Raw genomic sequence first — 12,769 nt, forward strand, 5'->3', positions numbered from 1 at the left:
CCCCACTGGACCCCCACCCCGCCAGGAGAATGTTCAATGCGGACAGAAATGACCGTGTGTTGGGCACCCCGACCGGCTTTACTTATACCCTCCCCACCCGTGGGCTGAGCTCAGCTACTCCTCTGAGCTCTGGCTCGAGTCCCACATGTGAGTACGTCACACCCGGCACCACCCCGGCTACTAGCGGTTCAAGAGCGGTCCTACACCACAAGTCCAAGCAGTGGCCAAAGTAGTGAGCTCCGGTCCACAATTTAATTGTTACCGCAGCGATTCGAACTTGGGACCTTGTGGTTAGAATTGCTGCCCAGTACCACTCTAGGCTACCACCTTGGTGGTACCCTTTGGCCTTCTTAAGGTGAGGTTCCATAGAAGTGTTGGTAAAGATGGGTGCACACAGAAAATAGAATTTGTCACCAGAGACTACGATGCCATGCTGGTAGCGATTGAGGGTCAGCGGATATTCGATACGTCCGTAGTCTGTGCCAAGCTCGGAGTTGCATAAGAAGGTATCACTAACACGAGCCTATGCTGGAGGTAGACCATATCCTCTTTAAAGGAGATTCGGCTACAATGATCAAGTGGATCCAGAGTCAGAGACGTAGCGCTGATTTTAAACCGCTTCTCCATGACATCCGTAGGCTTTTAGACGAGTGTGGTCTTCCGCGAGTCTCACACGTTTATAAGGAGGCGAATAGCGCTGTCGATTGGGTGGCCTCCTTCGCGGCCCACCATTCTGGGGGCTTTGCCTGAGTAAACCACGTATCAGTGCTTTTTTTTTGCATTATCTTCTCTTTTTTTATTTTATTGGCTACATTCATACCCGTCGCGTGTAAACTGCCATTGTACCAAAAAAAAAGAGAAAAAAAGAAAAAATTAGTTTCGCAGCCCTAGCAGCCCATCGTTGATTAGGTTGTTTTGAGAATTTATTTTACTTTTACGCTGTTGTTGTTGCTTTTTTTCCTTTTGTTTTTTCAACAGCGCCTTACAAACTATGGGTATAGGTGCAGTCAATAAAATAAAATAAAAAAAGAAGTTGACAAAAAGGAGAAAGAATAGATACGTAGTTCTCCAAAAAAAACTTTCGAAGTGATGAGCCACATAGGAGGCAACTCAGTTAGCAGCATTGTTCGCCTTCCGGTAAATATAAGTGGCCCAGAAAAAGTCACACTCTCTCAAGAGTTGGCAAATCTCATTATATCAAAGATGATTATCTTTTAAATACCAAGACTGAAGGAGTAAATAAGTTTCAATGAATTTGGTCATCGCTTAACAACTTAATCATGAACTTAGGAATATATTGTTTGAACAAAAAAAATGTATGGATTAAATGGTTAAGAGCAATTTTTTGAATTCAAGAAAGACAGAAATGCTCTTATTTATTGCCATCTCTTCGACTGAAATTTTTAAGGACTTCACTTTTCATAAGAAATAAAAACTCCCTGCCCAGCCTACCTTGTTTATCACATCATTTTCTTGCAAAAATTGAAACTAACTTGATTTTTACCTGCTTTCTTTCTCGGCCCTCATAAATCATAAATCTAGTGCCAAGGTAGAGAAGGATCATAGATTATATATTGTTTGAAGCCCTGATTTTATCTGGGAAAGCTTCTCCAATGGTGTATTGCATTATCATGAGGCTAATCAAATGGCCGATTATATGGCAAGTCGAAGTCGTGCTCTGCGAGGGGATGTAATGTAGATTCATGAGGATGTTTTAAATCCTCCATTTGTAGCCATCCTTCAAGCTGATTGGCCACACCTCTGGAATCTTTTGTATAAATCTTCAAGAATCGCTTACAATGATCTTGATAGCTTGCAGGTTTTCTTAAAAGTTCTGTTAGCAAATACGCAAGGCAACGTGACCTTTGGGCTATGCTCTTATTTTGTCTTCAGGCTATCATGAGATTTGCTAGGAATTACAGCTACCTGGAGTCTATGAGTCTTGATTTCTATCGGCCAATCTTTTTCTTTATTGTTTCCATGCAAGGTGTTTCCTTTAATCAATGCTATGCTTGTAGTTAGACATCCTTTATTGTTGAAGTTTTTTTCTATCTTAAGCTTTTTGAAATTCAAATGGTAGCGAGGGTTTGGCGAAAAAACGAAGAAATAGATTCATTATCCCATTACAATATGACCAAGAACAAGATAAAGAACTAATGCCCTATTTTGGTATTTCAATTGAAATACCCATAAATGATATTTTACATAGAAATAGTATTCTTGCTTATTTTGATGATCCACGATACAGAAGAAATAGTTCAGGAATTACTAAATATGGGACCATAGAGGTAGATTCAATCATAAAAAAAGAGGATTTGATTGAGTATCGAGGAGCAAAAGAATTTAGTCCAAAATACCATAGAAGTTCATGGCGCACTAAGATAATACTTTCATTAGTCGCATGCAGCCAAGTTATGCTCTACTGCACTTTGAGTCTGGACAATTACCACCCTCTATATTCAATTGGTAACCGGATGGTTGATACTGTGGATGATCAATTTGGGATGCAGGGTTTTATCTATTTACAGGACTTTGTTTATATCTTGCTTTATGTCTATAAGGCGGAAGCTGAACTTTCTGGGAAGCTATGATATGGTTTTACCTCCTTAACACAGCTATGATCATTACATTTATTGTAAATCTTTACTAATATCTTTACATTTCAGCATTGGGTTAATCAATGCAGCTGGATCTTGGCAGTTTCTACTTATTTATTTGCCTGCTCCTTTCTCTATTCAAGTTCCACAGGGCCTCTTGACCGCATGTTTAGTGAGTCATTAAGAAGAGCATTGGAGTGACAGTAATTGGAGCAAAAATAAATATATAAATAAACAGTTTTGTTTTCTATAATTAAAATATGTGACAAAAACGACGATACTTATCCAATTCTAGCTAGTGGCTGCAAGCAGCCCATGCGAGATCTTCTTGCCTGTGGAGAACGGAGCTTGTGGAATCTTTTTGACTTGCAGTGACGTACTCATAGCATGCAAGAACCCTTCAAAAGACTGTTTGTCTTTTGTCCGATTTTTTCTGGCACCCCCTCCTCCCTCATGGCTGGCAAGTATAGATCTTGTTGAACGCGCCTGTCGTTCCAAATGAACGATTTTTGTTTTTTTTAAAGCATGCATACCGAGCAAAGGGCCAAAAGAGAAAGAAACATCATTTATCATCTCGTTCCGATAGAACATGATCATCTACACCGAGATATTAGTGTACAGGCTTTTTGATAATCACCAATTTGTTCCATATTCAATGTATTTGAGAGTCTAAGAGGAACTCGCTAAGAATTTTTTTTTTTTTTGTTTTATTTTTGAAGCTTTTTCTGCAATGAGCCGATTTAAAATAAACTCACTAAGAGAAGACTTTTACTTTCTATTTTGGTTTTAAATTTTTTTTTGTGATGGGCCTTCTTTAGGTCGGAATCTTAAGCGGCCGTCTCAGCCGTCTAAGAATTAAGCTGATGCGTTAGAGAGAAATGAAATGGTTGTTATAGAACTGTTTTTGAGTGAGTAATGTGTCTATCTTTTATTGCTGTTGGAATTTGGCCTATGCTTTTCTATAATGGTGCCCGGCCAAAAAAAAAGAAACAGGAATATGGGGACACAGAGGGCACAAGTTCGTATAAATCAACATGCATTCAAGGGTTCAGCTCGTGCCATCTCAATGCAGGCATCAAATATTTTAAATTAGCTGGTTTAAGCCAGGACAAAACAACATATTATATTGGCTCATTTTAATGCGATTAAAAACGTTTCGAGAGACCAGCTAGTCCTTACCTGTCCCTACCGTTGAGTTGTTTCCAGTCAAAGAGATGAGCATTTATTAATGATAGATCGCTATCATGGCCCTGCCCAAGTGCAAGAAGGCCTGCGGCAATAGTGCAGGAGTTAAATTTTGTAGTTCCAAAATAGATTTTTTTTCATAAACACCCTTCTACAAATTTAAATTTATATAAATATTTTTTTTTATTTTTCTATTTTTATAAAATATTATTTTGTATAAATATTTTTAATATAACAATTTTTCTAGCACTATTAATAAAAATCATATTTATTTTAATTAAAAATAAAATTTTAAAATTATTTTTTTATTTTATTATCATATTTATTTTATTAATAAATTTTTTACGCATCTACTCATTAAAAATATTTTAATTATTTTAATGGGTATATATATATACATAAATAAAAATAAAAAAATAAAATAAATATTTATATATAAATAAATATTAAATTAAAAAAAATATTTATATAAAATTTTGACATTTAGGGAGATATTTATGTGAAAAACTCCGTTCCAAAACTTCTTCGTCTTTAATCTAATCCCACACTCGCACGATCCCATCCTCGATCTCTCTCTGGGCTATTATATTTCTGGTTCCCGACCGCACCGACTCAATGTCGCTCGACTCGAGCGCATCGGCCCATCCTCCACTCTCTCTCTCACCTCCTCGCGGTATTTCAGGACATAGATTCGCCAACAAATCACAAGTTTGCCATTCCACGGCCAAAGTGACCCCCCCTCCCATCATTCTCCACGGTGAAATCAAAATTCGAAGTAAAAAAAGTAAAAAACCAATATCAAATGCATATACAAAAGGTAAGCAAGTATTAAAATATTAAAAAAATAGCGAATGAATTCATATTATTTTAATATATCTCATATCTTTGGTGGATTATTCCCCTCTCCTTCATAAATCACAATAAATCAAAGTAACTCATGAATCTTAGAATCAGCATCTTTTGTATTAAGACTTTATTAAGACATGTTGTACACATATAATCTTGCTGTTTAATATTATCAAATTATTTCTAAGCTCATTGCAAGTGTTGATTTGATGAATACATGTACTTTTTTAAAAAAGTGAATTCAAATAACAAGAGACCATTTTTTGAAAATTAATGATTTACATATTTTGTTATAGTGAAAATAATTATTATATGTTTATGCCAATACTGAATCTTTTGTTTGGAAATAAAATACTATTTCATAGTTACTAAATATTGTTATTTCAATTTTTTAATCTAGCATCGAGCCTTGAACTTTAAATTATTTATTTAAATAAAAATAAGAGTATATAATGATAGATATTATCATCATGATATGGTAGTTGTCATGGTGATAAATAATATATGCTATTTGACTATTGACATTATGTAAGAGCTGTTATAATGCAACTGGGGATGCAGAATTGAATTTTCTTTTTCTTTGGTAAATAATATTGTTGCTGGAAATTGGACCCGGGGGCCGCCGCGAAGCTGGGAAAGGAGGAGCTCCGCCGCGGGGAGGGCGGACGGCGGTGCGCCGGCCGGCTGCGTCCTCCTGTGCCCTCCTGGGGGGTGTGAGAGAGCAGAGAGGAGAGTGCGTCCTGTCCTGTCCCGCCCTGCAAAAAAAGCCGGTGGCCGGGCTCCCCGGCGCCGGCCCTCCGATGCTTAAGTCAGAGGGGGCCAATATGTGGAGAGAGCAAGCCAGAGAGTGAAGAAGATGAAGAGGATATTGTGCTCAATTGTGTCTGTGTCGTTTACTTGTGTTCCGGTCCTCCCCTCCTTTCCTCCCAGGCTCCCTTTTATAGAGGGATTTTATGTTGCCCGGGAGGTGACAGGGAGTTTGTCCTCTTTTGTAATAATTGGGCACGATTTGGCCCATTAATGGCGTAGTGGAATATGAGGCCGAATCAGACCGGAACCAGGGAGTTGTCACGGTCGATCGGACCTGTTGGAGTGGTTGAACCGCCGGCCGTGGTAGGCCCGGGGTCCATGGATGGTAAGTGCATTTATTACCGAGTGAACCGGCGGTCAGGGAGAGCCATACGCTTTGATGGTTCAGTGATCCGGAGATCGTCTTGAGCCGTGTTCATTAAATGACTGAGTGCATCGGAGACTTGAGGGGGTCTCATGCATTAATGACAGGTCGTGCCAAATACCTGCGGAGATCTTATGCCTTGACGGCTTGGAGATAGCGGCAGGTTGTAGTGGAGTTGTCAAGTCCCTCAGGGGGTTAGGCAGGGGTTGAACATCTGGTCAAGGCAATCGGCTCGGCAGGGGTGCCGAGCCGAGCTGGTCGCCCAATGGGGCGCCCTGTGGCGGGGTCGCTTCTAATGCTTCTGGTCGGCGCCCTTTGGTCGAGCGCCTTCTAGCCGAGCGCCTTTATTTCGCGCTCTTTCCTCTCTGGTCAGCGCCCTCTAATCGAGCGCTTTTCTGGTCGGCGTCCTCTGGTCGGCTCTTTCTAGCCGAGCACCCCTCTGGTTGGTGCTCTCTGGTCGGCACCCTTTGGCCGAGCGCCTTTCCGGCCGGCGCTTTTTGGCCGCGCGCCTCCGTGGCGGTATGACTTGAAGTTTTTCTCCCAACAAATATGATCGAATATATATAGATTTATAAAAATAAAAAAATAAAATATAGCTGAATAGAAAGATCTGCCGAGAAAACCGAACCGAACTACCATTCTTTAGACTCCCACGTAGCTTCTAAAACTTTACCACGCGACGGCTAATCAACTTCCCAGAAGAAGAACAGTGGTATTCATGTAATTCAATGCATATCGACACCCTAAAGTTAACTCTATAAAGCCAGCTTATTTTAAAAAGCATATTGATATTTTCACCCGCAGGACCATTAAATCTCCATAAAAGCCATACCCCCTGAGCATCTGCTAAGAAGTTAAAGGGTACGGGTATCACTGCTGCTTCTAAAACCATAGCTTCACAAAAAGTCCTACACAAATAAAGATTAAGAGCCTAATTAACGAACAAATCCATACTTATTATCACGCTTAAAACTGAAAAAAATAATTTAGCTAGATCTTAATTTAAACCGACAAAGGAGACACTGGAGAGCTCTTGTGTCGTACAATTTAAGTAAAAAAGAAGGCAGAGAGAGAGAGAGAGAGAGAAAGAGAGCTTCGGGAGTCGCGCCATATTATATTAGCTGGAGAGAGCTGAAAAAGAGAACACAAGAGAAGCAGAGTACGGCCATGGCGTCTTCTCCCAGCCTCCGCTCTCTCGTCGTCTTCCGACCGCCTTGTATGTGACTCGAGAAGTGGAGGTTCCAGATGGCGAAATGCGAGCGAGGCGACGACGGGGGGTTCCGCCTGTGGCCGGTCTTCTCCGTGGCGGCATTTCGCCGGAAGCTGCTGGAGGCCATGATGTGCGGAGTCTCCAGGCACCGGCGGAAGGGCGGCGCCGCCTTCGGGTCTCCGGAGCGGCAGCCGAGGAACCATGGGTCGGAGAGGCTGGCAGAGCTGCTGCGGGCAGAGTTCTCGGAGGCCGGCTCCGACGAGGCGGAGGCGGATACGAGGCGGAAGATCGAGGCTTTGGAGGAGCTCCAGCGCGTGGTGGGGAGCCTTCCGACCGGCGACGGGGACAATGCGGGAGCGGACCGCCGGAAGGAGGCCGCCGGGGAAGTGCGGCGGCTTGCTAAGGACGACGCGGAGGCGAGGGAGACGCTTGCGATGCTTGGCGCCATCCCTCCCCTGGTGGGAATGCTCGATTCCCCGGATCCCGACTTGCAGATCGCGGCGCTCTACGCCCTTCTCAATCTAGGGATCGGCAATGACTTGTAGGCTCTCTCGTTTCCTTCTCCCGTCGGAGATCTGTAATGCTCATTTTGTCTCATTAGGGTTTTGATTTCAGGAACAAGGAAGCTATAGTGAAGGCCGGAGCCGTGCACAAAATGCTGAGCCTGATCGAATCGGGGAGCTCGCCGTCGGTCTCCGAAGCGATCGTCGTGAACTTCCTCGGCCTCAGCGCTCTGGATTCCAACAAGCCGATCATCGGCTCCTCCGGCGCGGTTCCGTTCCTCGTGAACGCCTTCAAGAACACTAACGCCACCACCAGCGGCGGGGGCTCCTCTCAGGCGAGGCGTGACGCACTCCGGGCGCTCTTCAACCTCTCCATCGCCGCCGCCAACACCCCCCACCTCATTGAGGCCGACCTCGTCCCCTGCCTCCTGGCGGCGATCGGCGACATGGAGGTGAGCGAGAGGGTCCTCTCGGTGCTCTCCAACATAGTCGCCGCGCCGGAGGGGCGGCGGGCGGTGAGGCGATCCCGGGACGCGTTTCCAATCTTGGTCGACGTCCTCCACTGGTCGGACGCCGCGGGGTGCCAGGAGAAGGCGGCGTACGTGCTGATGGTGATGGCCCACAAGGCCTGCGGCGATCGGGCGGCCATGATCGAGGCCGGGATCATGTCCTCCCTTCTCGAGCTCACGCTTCTGGGGAGCCCCCTGGCCCAGAAGAGAGCGTCAAGAATTCTCGAAATCCTGAGCGTGGCCAAGGGGAAGCAGATCTCGGAGGGGTTCGGCGAGGGGGGAGGAGGGTGCTCCGGCGTGCCGGCGGTGTCGGCGCCGCTCATCGGAGGGACAGCGGAGGGGGAGGAGGAGGAGGAGGCGGGGATGAGCGAGGAGAGGAGGGCGGTGAGGCAATTGGTGCAGCAGAGCTTGCAGAGTAACATGAGGAGGATCGTGCGGCGGGCCAACCTCCCGCAGGATTTCGCGCCGTCCGATCACCTGAAGGCGCTCACCGCCTCCTCCACCTCCAAGAGCTTGCCTTTCTAATCTAGGGGACCATGCCCCAAAATAAGAGGTAATAATAAGAATGGAAGGTTATATTCTTCTCTGTTTTTCTTGTCATTTTCGTCGTTTCTCTTATCTGCTCTGTGCCCAAAACGAGCCCTCTTTCTTTCTTGTTTTTTCCCCCTTTTTTGTGGTTGGTAGCAAGAGAGGCCTCTTCTTTACTAGGGGGAGTATTATTCTATAGAAATATACACTCCTCGAACAAAGTGATAAAGGTTTTGGTTCTCGGCTCCTTCCCTTGTACAGGACCTGGTTTTGTCGGCGTCTTGTACGTCGTATGGTAGGGGCTGGAAGAGACGGCCCCTTTCCCAGTTTCCCACCTTCATGGGCGGAAGGCTGGTTTCCATTTTTCTCTTGCTGCGTTTTAACTCCCTGCCTTTGATAAATGTATATATATATATATATTATTTATATGCTTTGACCGTAAGCATGGTTTTGAGCAACTTGTGCTATGATCTTGCAGTAGCTGGTTTAATGGTTTCAACATTGTGTGCGCATTTCAACAATGGCCGGTTTTTTTTTTAATTTTCTGCACTGTTTCTGAAATAGTTGATATTAAATAATGCAATAGTTTTGCTATAATTGCCTGCTTCTTTTTCATTACTATTCACAAAGTCCAGTTGAAAACTGGACCTGATCGCTTTATCTTCTGGGTCTTGGACCCTTGTTTACTGTGGGGAATTTTTAGGTCTTCGGGCACTACCTTAGGTGTTTTTGAAAAGAAAAAAAAAAAAGAAAAAATAAAAAAGAAAAGTCTGCCTGGATCTTAGAGCTGAACTCCTCCTAATCTCTCTCTCCAGAACATGTTTTCGAGCTAGAGAGAGAATGATCAATGCTATGCATAAAGAAATCCGCAGAGACTTTTTTGTTATGTGAGATTATGACTTCTTTTACTTTAATCATGCTTGCTGATGGGATGCATGTGCTGTTGCAGGAAGGAGGGAACGCCAGGTGAAAGCATGAACTTGAAAAGCCCTCAAGCTTTTGGTATCTTCCATGGGTAAAAGTTCTGTATAGTCAAAAGTTAGCTCGTCTCTCTATCTTGTGCTTGTTTCCATCTGTCTTTAGGAATAAATGTTCTGTGAATCTGATGGTATTGTCGTTAGACCGTATCATAGTGGAGAGAGAGAGAGAGAGAGAGAGGATATATAAGTTATAAGGAGCGAGTGCTGAATGTTGGACCAGCTATCTCAGTGCTTCATTTCTTTACCCTTCCAGTAGGGGACAGAGATTGGAAGGGAGAATCTGGTAGCTACGGTGGAACGGCACTTTCTTTTGGTATTTGGGGTAGTTGTTATGGGATGGCCGTCATGGCCAGCCGCTTTATGATGCCTGCGCTGTTAGTTGCCGACGGGATAAAAGGGTTAGAAAGCGAAATGTGTGTGTCATGTATGAAGTTTTTTTTGAAGTATCTCTAGTTCCTACGTTATGTTATTTCACTTGAAACCCAATGCCCATACGAGTATGCAGGAGTTGAGTTTTTTTTGCCAGAAGAAAAGCCAGCAAAAGGTTGGTTTCTAGTGGTAGGAATGTCCGTCCATGGTATTTATTTTTTCTGAGATGGTTGCGATCCCGTGTTACTTACCATTGAATGTACGAACTTCAACCAAGCTAAACACGACTCAAGTCTTCTTGTGTGTGTGTGTGAGCGTGTTTCCACAGTTATGGGGTAATTTAGTGCTGAACAAAACCATGTTCAGAATCCACAAGCAAATGAGCGAATTTTTCTTTGTTGGTCTCTCTTGCTGATGAATCGTTCGTAGTTGTAATGAAACGATGTGTAATGATAAGGGTGGCCATCTATGTAACAGCAGCATGGCAAATGTAGATGTTGAATTAATGCACGTGTTCTTAATGCACGTGTAGGTCAGAGTTATCCACACTTGGCTTGGACGATAAGGAATCCATGGTTGATATGTGTTGCAACTAGATTTTGAATTGAGGCCGGAGCACTTCTCGGCTTGCTTTGAGGTTGGTGAGAATCGAACTGAATGAGGTGACCAAAGTAGGACAAAATGGTCTTTTTCAAGGTTGATCTCTTAGAAAGTTTTTGGCAAAAAATTCACGATGTCTAAGTTAGAATAATAAGACAATAGTGTGGAAAGAAAAAAAATTTGTAGGATAAAATATCAGAATAAGCTTATTTGAGGATTCTCGGGCCATTTTTTATATAGGGTATTATATATTATCTAATTAGGCGTGATGTGATTTAATTACGAGGTAACGATCGATTGCATGATAAGTAGTGTGTTATTTGCTAATCATGTGTTAATTGGAGTATTGTCATAATTGTTGGTTTTTATTAGTATGATGGGAGTGGTTTTCGTTTTTTACCAAATTTATTTATTTCGGTTAATATCGAGGCCAAAAAGATCGATGTCAACATTTTCACCTAATATCGAGGTTAACAAGATCGGACTAATTTGGGACCGGGATGTCAAACATTCTGCACCCTGCATTTTATCCACAAAGGCCTGGGATTTAAGGGAGTCACGGTCTTTGCCGACACCAGCATGTACATTGAGCTATTTTCACCCTAAAAATTTTTAGAACCCAGCAGCTTAGATCCCAGTAGCTTATTCAAACTCCCACCGTCCCCCTACGAGTACGCGGGCATCATGTCACCGACAACCCTACCAATTTAATGTCGAGAGGTGCCGAAACAAACGGGTCTTCATGCATGATGTGATTGGGTCTAGTTTCCTTAGATGTGGTCCCTTTGGGGCTGACATGACATGCAGGTGGCCTGGCATCAGTTGAAAGGAGAACGAAGGTTAATGTCGTCCTACATGTACGTATCTTGCTGAGGAAATAGATCTCCATTAGATGTCCCTATAAAAGCAGTCCTTGTCGCCATTTGGCATAACAAGGTCTCTGGGTATACTGCCACTGCTCGTAGAACCAAGGATTTATATACATGATGGTTTGAACAAGGGCCAACATCTTCCCTTGTCGAAGCCCTGCCCCTTGTGGTAGGTGATTTGGGTTGTACCATTTGAAATGAAGTTCAGCGGTAACCATGAACAATTTTGTTTAAGCTCTTCATTATATGCTTCTAAAAAAGAGAGAAAAAAAGAAGCAATCATCGATCCACAAAAAGTGTTTGTGACGTAGACCCATATATTAGTGTCTAACCCACTTGAGCACACAATGTTATATTTGCTACATATTTTTCCTCTTGAACTTTCCTTCTCGAAGGAAAAGTAGAAAAAAAGAAATATCTATCAATCCAAAAAAAATGTTTTTTTTTGACATAGACCCAGAACATTTCATTGGTTGCATCGACATATTTAATTTCTAAGCTACTCGAGCAAACCATGCCATATTTCTTACATATTTTTCCTCTTGACCAATGAAATGTTCATCAAATGAGTTGTATCATAATAATTTGCATTAAATTAGAAAGTGATGGCAAGGTAATCTAATGGCTAATATTTTATTGATTGATGAGGACCATGGCCTTCATTTTATTTTAGCCACATGTATCATGCAACTTATTGAGATGGAGAATTGAGAGAAAATAAACAAAAGCAGGAAGTTTGTCTAGCTATGGAAGGGAATGGAGGTTAGTGGTTGGTTTGCGGACAGTCTAATTGCCCTCTTTTTTTTGCTCCACGCACTTTTATTTTTTTGACGAGAGAGAGAGAGAGAGAGACCCGGGGAGGAGTAGATTATGTAATCCATGTGAGGACGTGAAAGATAATGCTAAGTACATAATTCAAGTACTCTCCTGCAATTTTATAAATTGATTTTTATGTAATGTATGAGATTTTTGCTGGAAGTCCATATTTTTCTGTTGAAAAAAGTTTTGCCATATATCTCCATTTCTTTTTTTTTTCTTTTTTTTTTTTTGTGCAACCGCGCCTTGCAGTGCGTAGATTTGAAAAAGTCAAATGTACGGAATATATTTTAGTAGCACGTGCTTCAGTGCTTCTCATATGATGGTCCAAAGTGGTGTGCTGCAAAAAAAAAAAAAAAAAAAAAAAATTCAGTCCACCGTAATACATGCAAAACACGGAATCTATTTTCTCGAGAGCATCAGGGTTAATAGACTGTTTCACGGAAGCCGCTTGTCGCTCGCGCGAGCTTCATTAGCCGGACCCATCCCGACCGCCACGGGGGGATCCGCTGCTCGCAGCGAAAAGAAGGAAGCGATGCGGGTGAAACAGCACTGATTTTAGGAAAGCCCTCGATCATGTCAG

The 12,769-nt window shown here is 42.8% G+C and overlaps 1 protein-coding gene across 1 annotated transcript; it reads left to right on the top strand.

Annotated features, from left to right (window-relative positions):
- Nucleotides 1–6,808: 6,808 nt before the first annotated feature.
- LOC103714233 (U-box domain-containing protein 13-like) lies at nucleotides 6,809–10,018 on the top strand. Its single transcript, XM_008801418.4, has 3 exons — nucleotides 6,809–7,553; nucleotides 7,628–8,577; nucleotides 9,502–10,018. The coding sequence occupies exons 1-2, from the start codon at nucleotides 7,048–7,050 to the stop codon at nucleotides 8,547–8,549; spliced, it is 1,428 nt and encodes a 475-aa protein (XP_008799640.2). The 5' UTR covers nucleotides 6,809–7,047; the 3' UTR covers nucleotides 8,550–8,577; nucleotides 9,502–10,018.
- The last annotated feature ends 2,751 nt before the right edge of the window (nucleotides 10,019–12,769 follow it).

This window comes from Phoenix dactylifera, chromosome 1 (assembly GCF_009389715.1).
Source record: "Phoenix dactylifera cultivar Barhee BC4 chromosome 1, palm_55x_up_171113_PBpolish2nd_filt_p, whole genome shotgun sequence".
NCBI classification, from domain to species: Eukaryota; Viridiplantae; Streptophyta; class Magnoliopsida; order Arecales; family Arecaceae; genus Phoenix; species Phoenix dactylifera.